Source organism: Ornithodoros turicata, chromosome 5, assembly GCF_037126465.1.
Source record: "Ornithodoros turicata isolate Travis chromosome 5, ASM3712646v1, whole genome shotgun sequence".
Taxonomy (NCBI): Eukaryota; Metazoa; Arthropoda; class Arachnida; order Ixodida; family Argasidae; genus Ornithodoros; species Ornithodoros turicata.
This window is the reverse complement of record NC_088205.1, coordinates 78179229-78200641: the sequence shown is the minus strand read 5'-3', so window position 1 is coordinate 78200641 and position 21413 is coordinate 78179229. Positions and strand designations below refer to the sequence as shown.

The 21413-nt window shown below is 45.3% G+C and overlaps 1 protein-coding gene across 2 annotated transcripts in view; it reads right to left on the bottom strand.

Moving 5' to 3' along the window:
- Positions 1-3219: 3219 nt before the first annotated feature.
- LOC135394877 (lysosome membrane protein 2-like) overlaps positions 3220-21413 on the bottom strand; it is a 76535-nt gene continuing 58341 nt past the window's right edge. For both annotated transcript variants that reach the window (XM_064625918.1, XM_064625917.1), the window contains exons 5-12: positions 17362-17453; positions 12225-12274; positions 11818-11887; positions 9276-9573; positions 7959-8032; positions 7812-7863; positions 4646-4798; positions 3220-4567 (exon numbers count right to left, since the gene is read on the bottom strand). In XM_064625918.1, the coding sequence (XP_064481988.1) occupies positions 4508-4567; positions 4646-4798; positions 7812-7863; positions 7959-8032; positions 9276-9573; positions 11818-11887; positions 12225-12274; positions 17362-17453 (849 nt within the window). In that variant the 3' untranslated portion in view covers positions 3220-4507. The remainder of the gene's footprint in view (positions 4568-4645; positions 4799-7811; positions 7864-7958; positions 8033-9275; positions 9574-11817; positions 11888-12224; positions 12275-17361; positions 17454-21413) is intronic.

The following is a 21413-nucleotide window of genomic DNA, read 5'->3' as shown; positions in this document are numbered from 1 at the left end:
TGCGAGTGCACACTTGCTCGTTTTTTGAGTTATTTATTTAACTTAAGGACACGTTCCGGGGACATGTTAAGAAGAGCCGTGACACATGCGGCTCTGCTGGTACTCTTTCACAACGTGGCTGTCCACGGTGCACAGGCTATGCGGCACATATATAGCGTTATACGTAATTCCCAGAAGACTATCCACGTAGCTCCCCCTTGAGATCCAAAGCTCCCTAGTGCGACCTTCATGGCAGAAAGAAAGAAAAAGAACGCGCTACCTGTTTATCTCCGCGTAGGATGCTCAGTGAGAGCACAAATTAGCGATCGGAAATGCGTTACTCGACCCATGCAAAATGCATCCTCTTTACCACAACGAAACACTCACAAAGGATACAGTAATTACGGGTCGTTAATGCCGTTTTTTGCGGCTTAGTGGCGCAGTACAAGCCACGGCAAATCGTGGGCGATGAGTGGGCGGGGGGGGGGGGGGGGGGGGGGGGGATGTCCCAATGGATGGAACGGATGCAGAGAATACAGAGAGAAACGTGGTAGGAAAGCGAGCGTGATGCGGAAGAAATCCGTTTGACCACTATAGGAGCAAGAAGTAATGAAGGTCCCACTGGTCTTGTAGCGCTTACCCAAGTTTTACCATGTGGCACTTACCTTGACGTGCACCATGCTGGCGACAAAATTCCACATGACGAAAGTGCTGTTCAGTGAAGAGAAGAATGTTCAGTCAAACAACGTAGTACTGGCCGGCCGAGGCCAATGAAACAGAGAAGGACGAATGGACAGCCCACCGTTGGAGACAAAGAACGCTTGGCAGTAAGGTGAGAGGAAGATAGAAGTGCTGTGGTCATGAAAGCAGGATACAGCAGAAAAGAGCAAAGCATTATCGTACCTCTTGATGGGAGTGGTTTGATTGATTGGTTGATGATTGAGTTTCCATTGATTTCCATTTCTTTGGTTTGGATCGGATGGTTCAATAATGCACCGCGTGCATATATGAACCAGACGCTCAGACGCTTTCAGACATATGTCGGCACAGTTCCCTTAGAAGTCGGCCCAGGACGCACATTCCCCCAGGGCGTCAGTCGTGACGTTGCCCACCTACGTGAGGCCGACAACGGCGAGCCCTTTCACCATCACCACCACCACCACCACCCTCACCATTTATTTGGACAGACATTTGAAGCTTCCTCTTACCGCAATGACAGTCGCACTTTCCCTTCGCCCTTCTGGCCTGAGAACCACAAACGGTGTGGTAGTGGTGGGTGAGGTGATGTAGGGGGAAGGTGCGGGATCAGCCTGCTTGGTAGCGGCGGCTCGATGCACCCAGGGTAGGGAGAAGAGGGGAGAGTGAAAGAGGGAGGAGAGAGATGATGGTGGCACAGGAGAGGGAGAGGTGTGCTAACCCTCTTGCTCTGGGATTGGGTAGTCCAAGAGAAGTACCCACCACAGGAAACATCCCAGCACCCCTCAGTATAGTCTTCATTGGGATGCTCCCTGTACCACCAGGTAACCACCGGGATTATTGGCGAAGTTACCCCATCCCTCAAACGGTGTCTTGCGCGGAAGTAATTCATGCGGAAGATTTGTGGAAATACGTAGAATATCAAGTGGATAACTGTGAGCGGCATGCCGACACGTGGCAAACAGACCGTTAGAAAAACACGTATACGCAGAGAGGCAAAGATTAAACTTATAGGTGGGAACCGTTCCGGCAGCAGAAAAAGGCAGATTAAACAAGAAGGCGATAGGTATCTAATCAGTGTAGGTCCGGTCTGGCCATAGACCTTACCCGTGGGTAAGATCTGTGGACACTATTTTCCACTGTGGCCATTATTTGCCGGGCATGAACCTCTCGCCACGGTACCATCTATGGAAGAGGTCGTCTGAGTCGTATACACCCGAGGACAGGTGGTTCGTTGGTTTAAAAAAAGGAAAAAGTACGCAAAATTGGCCCAACTCTACATTGGGTCGGCTACTCTAGCACGCCTACAATGGCGATATGTCGCTACCAGACATCTAAAAGGATATGTGTCCCACGAGACTCATGAGGAAAGAAACGGCAGAAAAGGGAACACAACTTGCCGATAGAGGACTGGTCAGTCACAGACAGAGTTGTGCCTAACTCGTTACAAGTAACTCGTTACTTGGTAACGGTTACTTTTTTTGGTAACGAAGTAACGATTCAGTTACTTTTTAAAAAATTGTAATAGTAACGGAATCAGTTACAAAAATTGGTAACTCGTTACTGACGTTACTCGTTCCTTTTCTTGAGCACGGGGAGCACATTTCGGCGTTCCGTGCGGCGCAATGCCTGCAGATTTTACCTGCGTGACGTGTGACTCAAAGTATTATTGCAGTCCCTCACTGGATGTGTCGTTGTCCTTTCTCTTGTTTCCGTAATCTCCGACCATCACTCCTTCCCAAGAATGGCCACCAATTGTACTATGGCTAGAAAAAACGCGTTTCGACTTTTGTTATCTTTGCTAAGCTTCTGAGCGCTCTAAATTATGACGCAGCTTCTCGTCTGTTTTGGGGAACCGTTGGTGATCTGTGGCACGAAAACCAGTGTTTTTTTCTTGTGTTTTCGTAATCTCCGATCACCCCCACTTCATAAACAAGGGAGAAGGTCCAGGCAAACTGATATAGATTAATGGTAACGGCCCGAGAGACACGGAACACGAAGGACGGACGACAAATTTCGAGTATCAGCTCCTCCTCAAGTGCAATTCCTCATTAATAAAGAGTTGAAGGAAAGTGACGGCGTGTTTGTTGGCTCCTTTAACTATGCTGCGGTAACGTAAAAGTAACTCGTTACCTGTGAGTAACGAGAACTAGTTACTTTTGTATGTTGGTAACGAGTAACGTATTTAGTTACTTTTTTCTGAAGTAACGGGTAACGGTATTTAGTTCCTTTTTTTCGGTAACGGGCACAAGTCTGGTCACAGAGTACTTTCTGACACCGAGAGTGAGATTCAACTTGTGCATAGAGACCCCAAAACCTTAGTCCTTCCGATTGCCTTTACTTTCTTAATTCAATTCAATTCAATCCAATTGAATTTTTATTTTCATAGTGACCATGAACAACCGTAGTCTTACTATAAGGAGTCTTAAGGAATAACCGTAGTCTTAAGAGGTTCGTTGACTTGTCCCTGTGAGATGTTTCCGAGTAGGATTTTTCATCTCCGGCCCAAAGTTAACCAGTATTAGAATTTTTCCAGACAACACATTCGAGTATTAATATCATTTTATTTACATTCATTATTATATCTATGAAACATGCAAACATGCCCAGGAAACCAACATGTGATGCAGCAACGACTATGAGAAATCTCGGACACGCAGATCCCAAGTGAGTCAATGCCTCGTGACTAATAGAACCTGCATATGGACTTTAATTGTCTCCGTGCCACATACCACCGTGGGAGTGCGAGTTTCGTTTGTCATTGAGCAATCGCTATGTAACCTACGTGACCTCAATAAATAAACAACACCTTCAACTTCCTTACAAGGCGAAGCTCTAACTTTCGCCCATTTGTAGCTTAGCGAAATTGCACAGTTCCTAATTACAGAACGCTACACACGTTCATGCACTGCCTCGCTAAATCACTTAATGCGTTCTACTCCGCACAAGCTGACGGCATCTAAGTAGATGCGGCGTTAAAGCCCATGTCTGGAATACTTGCTGTTAATAGGATTTGTTTTAGCTTGCTTATGAAAACTAGATTTTAAACGCGTAGGTACTACGACGGCGTTGTTGAAGGACGGAAGGAATACAGTGCTTCTATAGTTACGAAACACATCATCATCATCTTCTTGTTGTTGTTGTTTTTTAAATACATGCTGTTACCAGTAACAGCGGTATCCGAGATGTAAGCAAGTGCCCTCTGGTGTCGCTTCCAAGTCCGATGACTACCCACGACGTGGACGGTGTTTATGTAACAAATTCTACAGCGTACAGTGCGCGGTAATGCATTGAGAGGTCCTGAAATACCATGAGGTCCGTCCCATTAAGGTATGATAACAGCCGCCGCTTCGTCAAACAGATAGATGATCTTTCAAGCAGTCCTTACTGCCATAGTCATCGTGCTCCATTCTTTGTTAGGTAGCTGTTATCAACGCAGAAGTATGTCCGGTACTGACGTTAGCTCATCAACACTTGACCGCTGATTGCGGATAATGCGTGGGTTTAAGGGATCGTAATGCACAGGCATTGTGTACTGGGTGATGCTGCTTCAAGGCACAAGTATGCCATGACACTATGACACTAAAATCAAAAACTCATAAACATGTGATGACACCTGAAATGAAAGGCGTTGATAAAGAAATCCATTCTTTGGTGACGATGCAAAAGAAAGCCATCCCTGAAGGCGGCCAAGCCCCTCCTTGAAGACAGTCTCTTTACAATCACACCCGAGTCTCCGAGCTGATGATTGTGAAGTGAGCAACAGTGAAAAAGTTCCTAGGTTTGTGGTGATGCACACACGATTGTCTGTGATGTTTCGTGATTCTCGTGACTACGCCCCCTTGGAAGTGTGAAGGTGCTCTGTGCTGATCCCTGCCGTACGGGACTTGCCCTGGAAGAAGACAATGGCAATGGTTCATGATGGTTACGTATAACGAGGGTTCCAGTGTCGAAGAAAACGGACATTTACCTGCAAGTACATGGCGACTATCATGATAAGACAGATCGATGTTCCAATTCCTCCCAGAACCATGGCAGAGGCTATAGTACCGCTGCCCACTTGCTGAGGTAGTTCCACCTTCTGTTTGAATCCTTCGGCGAATTCTGGACTTACTTCGGCCGTCTGCAAGAATAGTCATGCTTTACATGTGATAAGAATGCGAAGCGCATTCTTTGGGTGGAAGTTTCTTTTGCAAAACCCGATAGAACTTGACTATATGAGTAGTAAAACTCGAAACTATTCTCTGTCATTTCAAGCACGAGGTGAGCAAAGATAGCCACCTCAATATTCCCTCACCAAAAATATGAGCTCCCTTCGGGGCAAGAAAGGCATAGATTAGATTGGATTACAAAACACACAGTGTCGAGTTGTTAGTGCAGACAGAGGCAGGGCTGCTACTCCGACACTTCCGTGTAGTCTCGGAAAATATATACGATGCCAACAAACAGGCAAACTTTTAAAAAACGCACGAAACCTCAGATATAGAACGTCATAATAAGGAACAAATAAAGGGGCATCGAAACAATGTATGGCTCAGAATCGACGTTGTGGATATTATGAACGCCTGTTTCCTTATGAAGTACGAATGAGCATCGACGGGAAAGCAGAATGGACACGCCACTGGCTAACCTTGTACGTAACGTGACGCAACAATGATTTCCCGTTCTCTGTACACAAGAAAAGACCATGTCTATGTGCTTTTGTTTTTCTCCATTCTACAAATACATGTAAACAGAGCAGAGTTACTGTTACTTACAGCAGTAACGGTAGTTCTGCTCGTTTCACATGGTCTATGTCAGTGTGATAAAGAAACCGTTCCATCGGCCGGCGTCGCCGACGCTCAAAACTCTACCCTGGGGATTTCTACTTTTTTCTGCCTCCATATGGTCCAGGCTCTCGATGTTTCAGTAAAACGTGTACCTTCTCCTATTCTCGAAGGCTCCAGGCGTACGTTGTTGATGTTGCTCCCAGGTGGCCGTATGTCCATAATTTATCTTTTAGCGCTACAAGTTGGAAAGATATGGGCTGCCATCTGTCAAACTATATGCGTGTTCTCACGCCGTTCCTCGAAACTGCCATAGTTCTTGTCCAGGAAGGGAAATCTGTTGTCCGAGGAAAGTTTTACGAGAATGGTGTAGATTATTGTCGATAAATTTCAAGGGTAACATAAAGAAGGTTCCGTTCTGTCTTTCTGTTCCATTTGGTCCGCATTGGATGGTAAAGGGGAGAAGAAAATGGAGACATCAGGCAATGGCCGCGCAGCCAGCTGTTCCAGATGCAGTGTGTGTGTGAAACCAAAACGCTTCTTAGTTAAGGGGAGTGACTAATAAATGAAATGAATAAAGTGACTAATAAATGAAATAAGTGAAATAAATAAGATATAGTAAATAAAATCCAAATCGTCCACTAAAGTATCTGGGCGGTCACTTTCCTTTCAGGCAAGTTTGATTAGAAGGCATTTAAAGTCCCACGATGGATTTCATCTCTAGAAAGTGAGGAAGATTTTATTGGGTGCAATGTGAGTGAGCCCGTGACGAAATCGAATTTTGAAGAAAATTGGGAAAAGCGCGACACGAGCTCTTTCGTATTTTATCTGCCTGCGAATGGCCATAAACTGCTCGCACTCAAATCTTCCTTATCTCCTGCAGACAAAATCCTTCCTGGGGCTTTAACAGGCTATGTCTAATGCAAGAATGGCACTTCACGCAGGGCAACATTGTTTCGCGGAGGAGCCTTTGAGTAAATTAAAAACAAACGCCGAGTGCGTCGAAACATATTCAACGATCATCGTTCCCGAGACACCAGGGAAAAATTACAAAAAGAAAAAAGAAACGGATTAGCTACATCTTTGAGCATTTTGCCAAGCGCGTTTAAACGCAGTAGCTTCGTGCAGCCACCTTCCGATTCCCATCTTCGGCACCCGCACTCGAAAGGTGCCCCCCATTGTATCCCCTTCTTCGTCCTTCTTCTCTTCTCGCTCTATTTCTTCTCCCTCCACAACCGTTACGGACGGACCTACGCGGCTGTTGACGTTGGTGGGCCCTATAAAAGCTGGCACTTTAACAGAAGAAGAAAAAATCAGCAGTGTGCACGAGGTCCACATTACTCCAGGTCTCCTAGACTTACTTAGACATTGAGTGGGTTTTTTGCACCATCCTTTCGTGAAGGGATGGCCCAGGTCACCCTCTGACACGCTTCCAACCGCAATTGAAACAAATGTGTCTAGGAGGATCATTTTACACCAAACAACTTTCACGCGCGCGCGTTAGTTCAGCAGGCTGCGAGCCCTGACTCATGGGGACGAGCAAGCAGGAGAATCTCCTCATCAGCTCGCGTGACGTTCCAGTGACATTACTCCAGAAAGGTCACGTGTGAGCGACCTCCTCCTCTCCCACTCCCCTCGCGTATCTCTATAGTGGGGCATCTGAAGCATAGAGGAAGGAAAACAGGAGCACCCCCCGCGTAGTTTTCTATGGAGCCCGCCGCGTAAGATTGTGGGATAGTCCTGTCTACCACGTGATCGCACACGTGACCCAAACAATATGGCGGCCTCCATGGATGAAAAGGGGTTCGAGTGAATGTGTTGTTGTCCGGAAATCAACATAGAAGAATACCCGTATAAAAGGTGTCATAGAATTAAAAACGTGGACACCGATCACGAAACAAAGCGATGCAAACCAAAACTGAAACAAAAAAAGGCACGTGGTGGTCAGGAAGTAATGGCGGTTTTGACACGAGCGACCGCCAGAGGGGAGCCCATCTGTTAGAAACCGCCGCTCCCGTGTTTCCTTCCTCTATGACCTGAAGCCACGTTAAAACGGTGCCCATAGGAAGCTGAACAGGCACGTCGTCATGAGAACGTCCCCATGTCGTCTCAATGTCGTCACACTGATGTCACGCGTCGTATCTCTGCGCGCGAATTTCAAACCCAGTGGATTCCAACGATTTATAATGCCGATAATAGATTGTACCCATCAACTCGGCGAAGGGTGAAGCAGCGATTCGGTAAATCAGGAGACGCACTACCCATGGCAGCAAAAATCTTCGAACCGATGATGTAAGAGCGAAATACCGTATCCCTTTAAATTATTGAAGATGAATATGACCATGAGTTTAGAATATCTTTTCCTCATACCTCCTCAATCCAGGCTACTGGGAAGACTGTATCCTCCACGTCCTTGAAGGCCCTTGAATAGAAGGGACAATTGAGCATTTTAAAACTGAAGTACTGATAAAATGAAAAAAAGAAAAAGAAAACGAAGAACAAGGAAGTGAAGCCTACTGTAGCCGTTCGTATTTCTTAAGATCCACGTTGATCTGAAGTCGTTTTGCAGCCCTCAGAACAAGGCCAGTCATCTGAAACAAGAACGATGTGCAGAAAGTTGAAACTAAAACTTATCTTAGACAACACTCTGATGTAAATCTTCTAATTTAAACTTACAGAACGTTATGTAATCTGCGGTTTCGAAAGATTTTTTTTTTGTTTTTCATAAAGCCTCCTACATAAATCAATAAATCGAGGACGATTAATTGAAAACAAAGTGTCAGAACAGTCACACAACCACTTTATGTGGAACATAACACGTGCGTGGCCTAACATATGTGAGACAAAATGTGACATTGTTGAAATGGAAGTTACACATGTAACCTATTTATGAGATCAAGTTTGCAAAGGTACCTCTACAACTACCCCTTGCAAAAGATTACCAATGTCTTCACCTGCATCTCAGACACACATCGAGCAATTATTACTTGATAAATTGACTGGCGTTTATTTTCGTTCATGGGAACTTTATTTATTTATTTTTAGTTTTTTATTTATTTTATTCAAAGTAGCGACATCCCTTGATCTTGCCCCGCGACCGTCGAGCTTTAATGGCGGCCGTATACCATGCAAACATATGCTGCGGCCGCCATTAAAGCTCCAAGGTCGCGACTGAAAACCGGGGAAAAGATACCGCTACTTTTCCCGATCCAGGGACTTTAATATGAACAGCCCTGCAGCACCGAACATATTGAACTATTTTCTCCCTGTTTCTCTTCCTTTTTGCTCTTGTTTGTTTGTTTAGCGAAATATTCTCTGACGTTAACGCCTTTTTCCGCACTATGGCAAATTAGTATCACTCTTTGTCATCAATGTGTACCATTGCCCATGGGCACCAGCAATCACATTTTGTCAGCCCGCACTTCCTTACCGACTGCCATCTGTACACCTCCCAAAGAGTCGCCTGCAGTCGATCACGGCCGCACCATTCACATTGGCAACCATTCTCGGCCCTTGGTCTAACCAGATTGACCATCGCCAAGTTCTTGAGTATTTCAAGATTTTTCTCCGGGACACTGGTCTCCTCTCTACCCTATGATCTGCCCGCGTACTTGTGTACTGTATGTGCGTCCTTGTGTGCTGTGGTTTTGCCTACCGTTCTGATGTCTTACTGACTCCACTGACTATCGACCCTATTTAGCATCGTTCATCACCTCATCATCAGGACACATCTCATCCTGCCCCATTGTGCCTTGGGGTAGTGGGCCGCACCTTACGCGGCGAATTTCCCCATTCATTATCATTAACTTATTTGTTGTTGTTGTTGTTCCTTACCGGATGAACGTCCAGGAATGTCTCGTGCTGTGTCTTGCTCGGGTGCATGCCGTCTACTCCGTAGACGTAAACGTTATCTCCGTGGTAGAAATGAGGCGAAGAGAGTACGATTGGAGCTCCCTTGTTGCAGGTCGAGACATGTACGACACCGCTCTTTGGACAGTTCTCTGGGGTAAGGCAGAAACAGCGGTTCTCCTCCAGGATCTCTGGGCCGGCGAACAGGTCGGCAGGAGGAGTGAAGCGCATCGCCTTCAAGTCACGCACTTCGGTCTCCTTCTCGTACTCGAATTTAATTGACCTGCGAAGAAGGACATGAGAAATGAAGTCATCCCCCGTACGATTATGACGTGTTCATTTATGTAGGCAGCGTGTATAACCTCCAGCGTACGTGACACTGCCGATGACATGGTATAGGTACCAGGGTTGCGGAATGGGGTGACCCATTTTATTCCAATTCGATTACGAGGAATGGAGATTTGTAAGAATTCCATTCCTTTCTATCCCTCGGAATGGAAAGGTGTGGTCAATTCCCACTCCTGGAATGGCTCGGCAACCTCATTCCATTTCATAAATTCCACCAATAAAGAAAAAAAAACGAGGGGAAAAGGAAAAGAAAGGAGAAGGACCGGTAACTGTACTTGGCTAGCCCAGAAGTGTTAGAGGAGGTTGCCATCACCCAGCACGAAAAAACATAAAAACAAGGTGCGGGGAGGTTCCTAACATCACCACAACATCGATACTCTACTAATTGTGACGAAAAACATTCTTTTTTTTTTAAATTATGGCATGGGAGCAATCTTGCTGATCAGAAATATGGTGTATTCCGGTTCACAAACGTTGAGGTGCTGGAAAGAGGTGCCTGATAACCAACTTCGCTGCGCTGTCATAATATGTGAAGCTGTGGATAATACTCGTCCTACGTCTTCTGAAGGTGCGCGGAGTTCTGGGTGACCGCGGAGAGCTCCCCTGTGTTATTATTTTCGAAATGAAGGAGTAAGGAAGTCCCGTTTATACGTATGCCGAATATTCAGCAATATTCTTTCGCTCTTGACTGTGGGCAGGTGGGGTGCGGTGCGTGCGTGCGTGCAAAGGGCACGAGGGAAGAAACCAGTGGGTTCAAATCAAAACGCCCACCGGAGCACCTAGACCATTCCATTCAAATTCCAATCCTGCGGAAAAAAGGGGCCTAATTCCACTCCCATTCCATTCCTAGGACGATTTCCGCCATTCCATTCCAATCCCATTCCAGGCTATGATAAATCTGAAATGATTCCCGAATCATTCCAACTCTTGAGTGGCAACCCCGTAACCCTGGTAGGTACACAGCAGTATTCCAGGGCAAGTGTAACCCAAGCGGTCTTGCTTTGACTATATGACCGTAACTCGGTTGCCCTAACGGCTACAGCATAAGCGTCACGTGTGTCGAGTGGCTTATGCGTCTTGGGCCGATCTCGCAGCGAACTGTGCCGGCATTTACTGACGAAGTCTCTGGATAAAAGCCACCAAACGTGACTAGGAGGTGACCCGGGTTCGAATTAAGACGCCGGCTGTTCTGTCTGGGCGTTTTCTCTGGGTTTTCCACAGACGCTTTAAGAGAAGTGGCGTCAGCACAGTTCCCTATGAAGCCGGCCCTGGACGCGCGATCCCCTCCTACCGTAGTCGTGACGTTGCACAGACACCTAAGCGTGGCTGACTACGGCAAGCAGTCTCATCACCGTCACCACCACCACGGAACGTTCCGAACAGTGACCTTCATTTTATGAGCGCTTTCCTCAATATAATGTCAACGCATCGGTGAATATTCTTTCTGTCAGCTACTGCACACATTTATTTGAAATCTTCCGCAGAAATACGCACGAGAAATCTCGGGGAAACTGCAGAGAGCAACCCAGCAAAGGGCGACCAGCAGCATGGCCGAGCGGGTTAAAGCGACCGGCTCGCTGGTGGTAGCCAAGGTCGTGCTGGAGACCGGGAGGTGGTGGGTTCGAATCCTACCACCCGCTGTGCTGTCTGAAGTTTTCCCTGGGTTTTCCCAAAACTTTCCAGACGGATGTCGGCACAGTTCCCCCTGAAGTCGGCCCAGGACGCATACTAGCCCCCCACTGTCCCCTACTCCTTCCTACTGTCTTCTCTCCATCTGTCCACATCTGTTCGCTACTCATAGCCATAGTTGCTTCGCGGCGCTAACGCGGAATATATATATATATATTAAAAAGAACAATGAAAAGCAACGGGCGAACTAGCTCCCGGTGACGGAAGTTGGAATAAGGAATACAATGACAATACTGCGAACAACATTTTTACAAAGCTCCCGTGCTTCACGGAGGTATACCGTGTGCTCGCCGGAGGCAGAGACGTCCGCTTCCTCGTTACATTACAGTAAGACATACCAACACGCCTCTGGCATGACTACATAACGTGTACTTAACGCTCGTATCCTTCGCTGGTATATTGAGACAGATGTGCTTGTGTACACTGGTGGAAACTTTGAACGTTCCGTCACAGCGGTAGCCATGACAGTTGAAGGTTACCGTGCACTCACCTGCAGAGATCCGTGGAAAAGACGTACAGGGTCGCGTTCTTGGAAACAAAGGGCGGGAATTGGCCTCCGTCTGCAAACACGAGCAAAGGTAATCGTTTTCCTTCTCTTTAAGAAGAACATTATGGTATTCGGAAGTGGATCAAGAGTTGGCCTCAAGTGATACGTCCTCAATCGTTCGGCACGTGCCATGCGTGTCCATGGCGGTTCGAACGTCGCAGTGCTGATTATGCAATGGTAATCAAAAGTGTCTAATGAAGGGTTCAACGTCGAAGCGACCTTGTCAAAGCATTACAAACAGACGTCGTTGTGTGTTTTGCTGTCTAGTCTACGTGTGTTCATGGAAGAAGTGTCTTCGACCTGTTGAGCGGACTGACTAAAATAAGCAGATAGCAGGTGTTGTATTTTACCTGTTCCGTTGATCATGTTGCACGTGGGTCCAGTCCAGTATGGAAGCTGCCTATGAGGTAAAACAATAAGATCAATTAGCAGGGCATGCAACCTTTGACAAAGTCCGCGTACATGAAGTGTTATTAGAGAGTTTGAGTAGCTCCCACGCTATCGCCTTTGCGTACGTAAGGGATAGCGTATACGATACACTAAAACTCTCTATTACGAGGCATGCACAACGCAAGGGGGAAGAATAGGTTTCAACTCCGTTTCTCGAACATATTCATTATGGGAATGGACCTTGCGGATACATGCGAGTTCTCGTAAGTCAATCCTAAAGGATTGAACTGTCCTGTCATGAGTCTAGGGCCCGCAAATTTAGGCACTAAAAATGACGAAAATAGGCAGGCCCCAAAAATACCAAAATAGGCAATAAAAAGCAAAAATAGGCACATTAATCTCGTACGCTCTTTGACTTTCTTTGTGTTTCGGAATGCTCCATCAAGGAAAACTTGCTTGTTTAAAGACGGTACCATACAAGCCTCAACGTCTGGTACATGAATGCCGAGCCAGCCGGGGAAACACGCTATAATATTGAATAATACTTTCAGTTTTTCGCCCTTGAAGATCTTGAAAGATCCAGAGTGGCCAAATCTTTGCATCAAATGTACGCGAAAAGGAACAAAAGGCGCAAACACGCAGTTATGAAAAGCAAAATGCAGAACTCTGCACGAGCCTGAATGCCGCACTCGCACTTACGCCTCTAAAAAAGGCTCTTATGCGTCTAAAAATGCAAAAAAAAAAATGGCTGCAACACAATAGCGTCGATAAAAAGGCGGGCAATCCCGAAAATGTTGTACTTAGGCGTTTCTATGCATTGAGAAGCAACTGCCTAAAAATCCGGACCCTTGTCATGACATTGACTCGTTCATCGTGTTGCAATGAGCCATGGATTGAACGTCAATGAACCGCCGATAGCAAGAATAGAAAAAGTCACATACAAATAAGCTGTTGCATTATTGAGAGAAACTGTTTATACAAATGATAGGGAAGCCAATGGTGCAGCGGAAGCTCCGCCTTCCTCAAGAACGAAATGGCTCACACACGGCGGCGAGCGCTTTTAAAAAAGTTTGGGGATGAGGTCACGATATCGATTTTAGTAGATATTTTTGTTTCTATAAGTAGGTTTACAATTATGAAACAGTACCGTAATTTCACGCGTATAAGCCGCACCGCAGAAAAGCCGCAGGACGCGTTTTTTAGGACGTTTTAAAAATTTTCTGGCAGATAAGCCGCACCCGCAGATAAGCCGCAGGCAATACGAGACGACTGATTTGTGCGACAAAGGAGACCACAGAGAAGGCCATAAACCCTGTGGTCCATACTCCGGGATCGGCACAGTGTACAACAGAGGAGGTCAGTTCTGGAGTTCTACCAAGATCGGGTTGTGCCCTTGTCGGGTGTTTTTCGTGGACTGATGGGTCAGTGATCTTCCAGAAGACGTGAATCACTGTCACCACTTTCCTTAAAGCTGCTTGGGGGAATGCACCGGGAAGATCAATCTACTCGAATATGGACCCGTCCCTGTTACGCACTGTTCGTGCATCGGCAGGGCAGTGCTGTTCCAGAGACACTGTCGGCCCTTTTGTTAAAATCGGCGTATGGGGAAAATACCAGGAAAAAATAGTCATCGGATAAGCCGCACCGGTGGATAAGCAGCAGGCCCCCCGTGAGAAAAAAAAATCGCGCATAAGCCGCGGCTAATACGCGTGAAAATACGGTACGTTTGTTTGCTTCTTTTCCTATTTTCTGCTGTCCGTGCCTCATTCATTTTTTACTCTTGTATTCGACGAGGGAAATTTATTAAACATTATATAATATATCAGGATACGTATATATATATAGCATATCAGGATTGCTGGAATATAATTTACAAATTCGGTTACAATTAAGTGACTTTCAAGTTAAGTTAGTAATTAAGTAAGTAATAACTTAGTTAAGTACCTAATTAATAACAAAGTTCATTAAGTCGGAGCTACTGAGTAAGTTAATTAAATTATTTTCTTTTGCATTGTATTGCAAACTGTAGGTTGGGACAAGCGCAATACTTGCCTACATCACTTTTTTTTCTTTTTTTTAGAACCGTCCTCAACAGAGATCATTTTATTGTTCGATTAGACAAAGAGGCAAACAACTGTAGTTGTCCGCCTGGAGAGATGGCACATAGCCGATGATGTTAGCTGGCGTTCCATGGAAGTGGGCTTTGGCCGTTTTGTTTACGTCGCTTCTGCATAAGTGCATCAAGAAAACAGCGGTTCGCGATCATAACGTCAGCGTTCTACCGAGGACCACTCCACTGTATAGTTGCAGTTCGCCCAGCGTGTGGCGCATGTGATCATAAAAATTTTATACTTGCGCTCGAAGTAGATATTGTGAATGTAAATACGCGTGGGTAGAAATCACCAGGAACCCAGAAACCCGATTCACAGCATTAAAAAAGAAGAAGAAAGAAGAATTTCTATTTTGTGGTTTTATGAAAATGTACACCATTCTATATTAGTCAGGAATTTAGGGCATAGTTAGGGGGTGAGAAATCAGAAAACAGTAGTAGCATTAGAACTGGAGCCGGTTACTAAAGTTGTGCCATCAAAATCGCTAGGACCCCCAGTGCCTCTGTGCCAAAAACACAAGATAAGACAGGCATAAATAACGTGGACCAAAAAGTATTTAGTGGGTTCGTTGTAAGCCTGCCGCATCTGTCATAGTACTTAGTCCTGTCTGTAGGATCCATTGTGTCCCCAGAACTGAGGGTTCTCGTTGTTTTAGTGGTGTCCGGATTGTGCGGGTCCCCCGCTTCACTCATGAAAAATTACACTTAATATGACATAGAAGTTGGCATGTCTTTGTTGTTTAGTCATCTGTATAATTATATTATCCGAAAAAAAAAAAGAGGTCCACTTTATCGGAAGTGATTTACAAAACGTCGTCATATTACTGTTTTACCTATACGAATGGCAGATCCACTCACAACAAATCAACGGCTCGAAACACGGTCGTTGCTGCAATGACACACAAATAAGCCCATATAGAAATCAGAAATAGCCTATTACTATGGAATACAAATACCGTGTTACTATATGGGAACGGCCAAAACGAGCGCTATTCACACTGAGCACCGATTGCCGTTGTTTTTCTCCCTTACGTAAGCTTAATAAACGGCAGTTTCCACTTGATGAATATTGAATCTGACAAGGTTGGAACGCGGCAAAACAGTGTATGGAATGTGTGTCGATCGTGCGAGTGTCTCGGAATATTACGTTGCATACCTCCATTATAACAGCATTACAATATTTGCTGGTCGACAATAATAATTCCATTATTATCGTCCTCACTTGCCCTATATATCGGTCAACGGAAACCCTTTCATTACAGCAACAGCGTTACAGCGCCTCCCAACGTCTCCAGCCGTGTCAACGCCACCCAGATACAGAAATCCTGCTTATTGTATCCTCTCCCTCCTTCGCTACGTGGGCATATAGAGTCAGAATTCGTCTGCTACTGCGATTCGCTGTTCTGCGAATTCAAGAACCTGCAAATGATTGCAGCTACACTTGGAACCTCAAGACCCGAACCTGTAGACAAAAAAGTGCAACGCGCTTACCAGAAAATCAGTCTTGAGAAAGATATTTCGCGCTTTATTTTAAAGGTTTAGTCCGCGGGGACGTCCAATCACTACTCGCAGACGACGGTGATTCGTCTCCATAGCTACGACCGCTGAAAGCACGTTCGTGATTGGCTACCGCCGTTGAAAACACGATCCTGATTGGCTGACTCTTAGTTGTTACGTCACGTTGACGAGTAAGCAGGCTTTCTCTATGTAGGTGGTGTTGGTCGTGTACGTCCGTCCGTAACAGTTGTGGAGAGAGAAGGGAAGTTAGAAAACATCGAAACGAGTGCGGGAGGAAGAACACTTTTGGCTGCGTGCCAAAAGACTCAGCTCTCTCTTTTTTTTTTTTTTTTTGAGCTAAGTTTCCGTGTCAGCATCGCGTGTGAAACCGACACCTCCTTGATAGCAGAAGGCCTGCGCCCACGTGACTTAGCGTCACACAGGAAGGCCTGCTCTGGATGCTGCTATGACGTCAATGAAAGAGCGAACAAGAGAAAAGCTCGAAGCAGCTCGCAAAGCTCACGCAGGCCTCCTTGAGTTGGGCAGTGCGCAGCCGGGCCTAAATTTGATTGCGCAGTGACGAGACACGTCGTACAGCGGTTGTGCATGGTAGACACCAGCGGTAAAACACGGACGAGAGACGACAGACACCACAGCGCTGGTTGCGGTGTCTTTTTTGTCTCTCGTCCGTGTTTTACCGCTGGCTTTTACCTTCCATATCATGTACACCAACAGGCCCAACTACGTAACATTCCCAGCATGGTAGACCATGACCACCATGTGCATGGTGTGCGGTGCCTGTCAGACTGCTTGGTGAATGAAGCAGAGTTTCGTACAATATTATTTGTCACTTAATTGCTCCTTTAAAGGGAGACTCCGCACCAAAAACGTGTTCAGGTAAGAGTGCGACATCAATACGCACCGTATATGATATCTCAGTGAATACGATTTCTCATCCCCAAGTGGCACAGATAATTAGAAAACGAAAATATTTTCCTTCGAGTGACTAGACGCCCCTCCACGGAAAAGCAGTCCAGCAACACTGTGCTTCACCTCACCGGTATCCCTGGTGTTCGGCTTTCTGTAGGTTTTGCTTTTACCGCTAGCGAATATTCCCTCCCCCCCCCCTCCGAGGAAGCAGATGACTAGTCATCCATGTGGCATGAAGAAGTTACAATGCGCCCGGCCCACACGGGACTACCGGTGACGTCACGCATGGTACAGGAGGTAGGAGAGGGAACCTTCAGAAGTTTCGGTTTCGTTTTGAGAGTCACTCTATTTCTAATTTCGGAAGAATGTATCAAACTTAATTATAAAGCCATTATAATAGTTTCGGATTCGAAGCTACGAATGGATGCTCTATCCAGTTCGACACGCCGCTGGTAACAGCAAACAAATACTTACTTTTTCTTTCTTTTTTTTCTCTCTCTCTCGCTTTTACGGCTATCTCTCTACTCTCTGCTACATAAGTGAAATAAAGTTCTACTCACTTGTAATTTCTCCATTCCTCCAGCTTTGCAAACTTTTGTGGATCGTCGACACCGGTGTACACGGAATAGAGTCCGTCGTTGGTGTTGTTTTTCTGCAAGGGCAAGAGAAGAGCAGAACGTAAGTTATTTGCATTTTCTCCGCATCCGTCAATAAATAATGAGCGCCTTCAGATTGGATGCATGACATCCGTCATTACTGCTCTTACCTTCACCTCCATAAAGTAGTACGAATATAAATATCTTTATTGCCTTTATCCTGGTAGAGTTGATTTCCGAACTTTGACATTGATGACATGTTTGAAAGACAGTAGACACTGTATCAGTGAGCCCTTTTTTTTTTTTACTCTGTTCGTTATTTTATTGGTTGATTGATGGGAAAAAGAAGACGAGCCAACATCTAAATTCTAGGTCAGAATCACGTTGTAGCGAAACGGTACGAAAAACGAAATCTCTTAACGTGAGGACGTGCGATAGCAACTACAGTGAAGCCGAAAGAGGAAAAACGCTGAGACCGCAAGGCTGAAATCAACGCGGCGCTCTTGGTGAATGTCAAGAGTAGTGATGGATGACAGATGGATGAATGTATTTTTTTATAAAATCGTGGAGGTTGCTCCACGCTCACTGTGATCTACCACACTCTGCGCGAGATCAGTAGGACGTTCATTTCATTATTAATAGCCCGTATATCTCAATCTGTCCTAACTTGCCCTTGAAGTCACATAAATCACATTCGATTGCTTCTATCCCGTCTTTTAAAAATGTATTTATTTATTTATTTGGAGTATATCATACACCGCGAGTGGGATACTACATGAAGGAGTGGAACATCGCTGGGCAATGAGTGAGTGAGACACCACTCTGCAACAGGACAAGTGCTAAATACAAATAACCGTTAAGCAAGCAGTAAACACAGTAATGTAACCAGGTGAACCCTGAATAACACCACTAAGGTGTGGCTCTGAAACCTGTTCGACGAGATATCGCGTAACACAAATGGAACAAAAACAATGAAGACATAAAGCGGAAGTAACAATAACATAATAAACAAATTGATGGTACTGGGGAGAACAGTTAGTGCTTTGTTTGAAATAGTGGAGGTCTCCGGCTGCACGGTGCAATGTCAATGCTACATCAAAATGATGCAAACCTGACAAACAGGACAGGAGAGTAGTAGTTATTTTTCAATACATTGTGACAGCAAGCTTTATTTTGAAGATGACACCCCTGGCTTCCCGCCAATGGACAAGTGACATTCTCCCCCCATCTATATGCTGAGAAGAATTGATCCAACGCTCGCTTTCCGCATGCCACGAGACACCTCTCGTCAAGATGCTGCATTAATTCATCTGATGCAACTCGATGTGGGGGAATATGTTTAATGCAAAGTAACAAAAAAGAGAAGCGAAAGGTTAGCCACGGTGTGGGCTTGCTATTCCCAAAAGCTTTTACAGCTCAGTGGCATTATCGCCTGAGACAAGTTGGCTCTCCCAGATGCTCTCACTGCGGTGCTCTATAAAATCTAGAGCACATTTTACTTCATTGCCCACACCGCAACCTTCCCGAACCACACTCTCCGGGTCTCTTAATCAGCTGCACTCTCCCCCCCCTCTCTCTCTCTATCTCTCTCTCTCTCAAAATTGCTTGGTCCCTGGCCAAATTCAGCCCACCAATGCTCTGCCCTCAAAGCTCTTTTGACGTTTTTGGACACCATAGGACTTCGATCCTTATTGTGAACGGGCTCATTATTTCATTCCCTACATCAACACCAGGAATGGGGTAGAGTATCGCCCCTATGCGATGAAACTCCCCATTCATCATTTCAAAATAAAGTTGTTCTCTTCGAAGATGATGTGAGTTGGAGTGTTTCATTGCAACAGGTGATACTCTACCCCCGTTGCTCGGGGTAATTCGATGAAAACATAATGATGTTTCTCGCGACGCTTCAGTGCTGCGTCTCGTGCGATCAACCTTGCATGACCCGCTGCGTTTTCGATTATAGCGTTATTTTCGTTCTTACTCTCCCAAAGTAATTCGTCCTTGAAGCTATGACGTATTAATATCGCATACCTTTCATATACAGAGATCTGGGGACAGATAATGTATCATTATGGCTGCCCTACGCTAACAACCTATAGGGACCCTTTTGGAACTTCACCATTGCATTCCATTGAGACAGCTTCGATATATGGCCGTTTTTTGTTCTCTTTTTTTTTTTCAAACACCTATTTATGTATCGTTGACCGTGTGTTTGCGTCATTCCGGCTCTTGTTTTCTTGCTGTGTGTTCAAGTTGTATGTAAGCGCCATGCCAAAGTCATCAAGGACGGCTGATGCGGTCATTAAAGTTCGGAGAGGGAATGTTGTTGCCGTGGTAACCACAGGGCCTGCATCTTGCGTTCGAGTTGATGCATGTATCTTGCATGGCATCGTTGTTTATGCAGCCGGCGTGCGACTGAAAATATATCAGTATCTGGAGATTTCAAGATTCTGAGCGAAGTGCTGCAGCACTCTATTTCAACTCTTATGCTCAAGGCCAAAATCCATAAAGAGACTTCAGGTGGTTTTGGTCTATTTTTCTATTTCTAATTCATCTTTTTTAAGATCTCTTTCTCCTTATCATTCAACGGGAAAGTTGCATAACTAGAAGCTTTCACGTGTTTAAAATACAGGTGGTGGTGTAGCGCGTTTTATGTCGCACATCAGTTTGATAAGGTAGATTTGATAGATAAAAAAACATGGAGACGCGATTCCCGGTGTGGGCAGGACTGGTTGCTTTCGCGCTCGTGCTTCTGGGCCAAAACTAAACATGAATAGGAAGGAGCGAAAAAAGCCCAGTAGACCTCATAAACCTCGTAAGAACCCTGAACAGTAAACCTCGCAAAAACCCTGAGAGGCAATACAAGAACAAAGTGGACATAAATAGACAAACCAACACCACGGACAGAAAGAAAACGAGGAAAGTACAAGGTATGAGTTCGCCTTTCATAACGGCCTTCGCTGTCGGCTTATTGAAGCGCACATACTCTGGAAATATATTTCAGAATAAACTGCCCGATTACAAACAACAGAAGGATAACCGGTTTTGTGAACATACGCATACGGCCAATGTTTTTCTTGAGCGCCTTTCTGATTTGCTCCATGCAATGCTGTCCGACTAAATATTAGCAAGGCGACTGTGAGATGAAACTGGAACCTCTGCAAATAAATTTCTCCGAACAAATGTAAATCGGTAGCAGATCCGACAGCATCGACTGCGACTCCGCAAGATCCCCCCCCCCCCCGTACTTTTACGGAAATTTGAGTGAAGCTGACAGAGTCTACTGAGTCTCTCGAATTGGTCACAAAAAAATGACAGTATTTGCTGTGTTCTCCGTATTCTACGATAGCACGGGACAAAGAGCAACCGAGACAACATTTAATGGCTTTTATCAAAGCTGTACCGTTTAAAGCTATCTCGTAACACAGCAAAATAGGGTCGCTCTTGGAAGCGTCGTCCCAAAGGTTCGGCGAGCCGTCCGTGTTATATACTCATATATGCCTTGAGGGAAACGTTATGCATATTTATGAAAATCAGGACTCCATATAGCGACGCCCGTTCCTTTGGTTTCGTCGAAGCAATCTCTAATTCTCTATACCCCATCCATGAAGATATGCAAATACTCTAGTGGTGGAAGAAAAAAAAAAAAAAAAAGGCCGGAGGTTCCCTTACTCGCTGCGCCACGTCCCCATCATCATAACCATAATCATCATCATCATCATTCCGGTGCGGAGTCTCTTGTGATGATAGGTCGTCTGCGATTAACTTTGTGTACAACTTTGAAGGGAAGCTGAAAGAGCACGATATAGCGTCTTTCTTTGTGTTTCTCTTTTCTTTCTTTGTGTTTCTCCTTTCTTTCCTTTCGTTTCTCTTTTCTTTTCCTTTCCTTTCTTTTTGTTTCTTGTTTTCTTTCCCTTTCCTTTCTTTTTGTTTCTTTTCTTTTCCTTCCCTGTCGTTCTGTTTCTTGTTTTCTTTCCCTTTCCTTTCTTTCTGTTGCTTTTTGTTTTTCTTTCTTT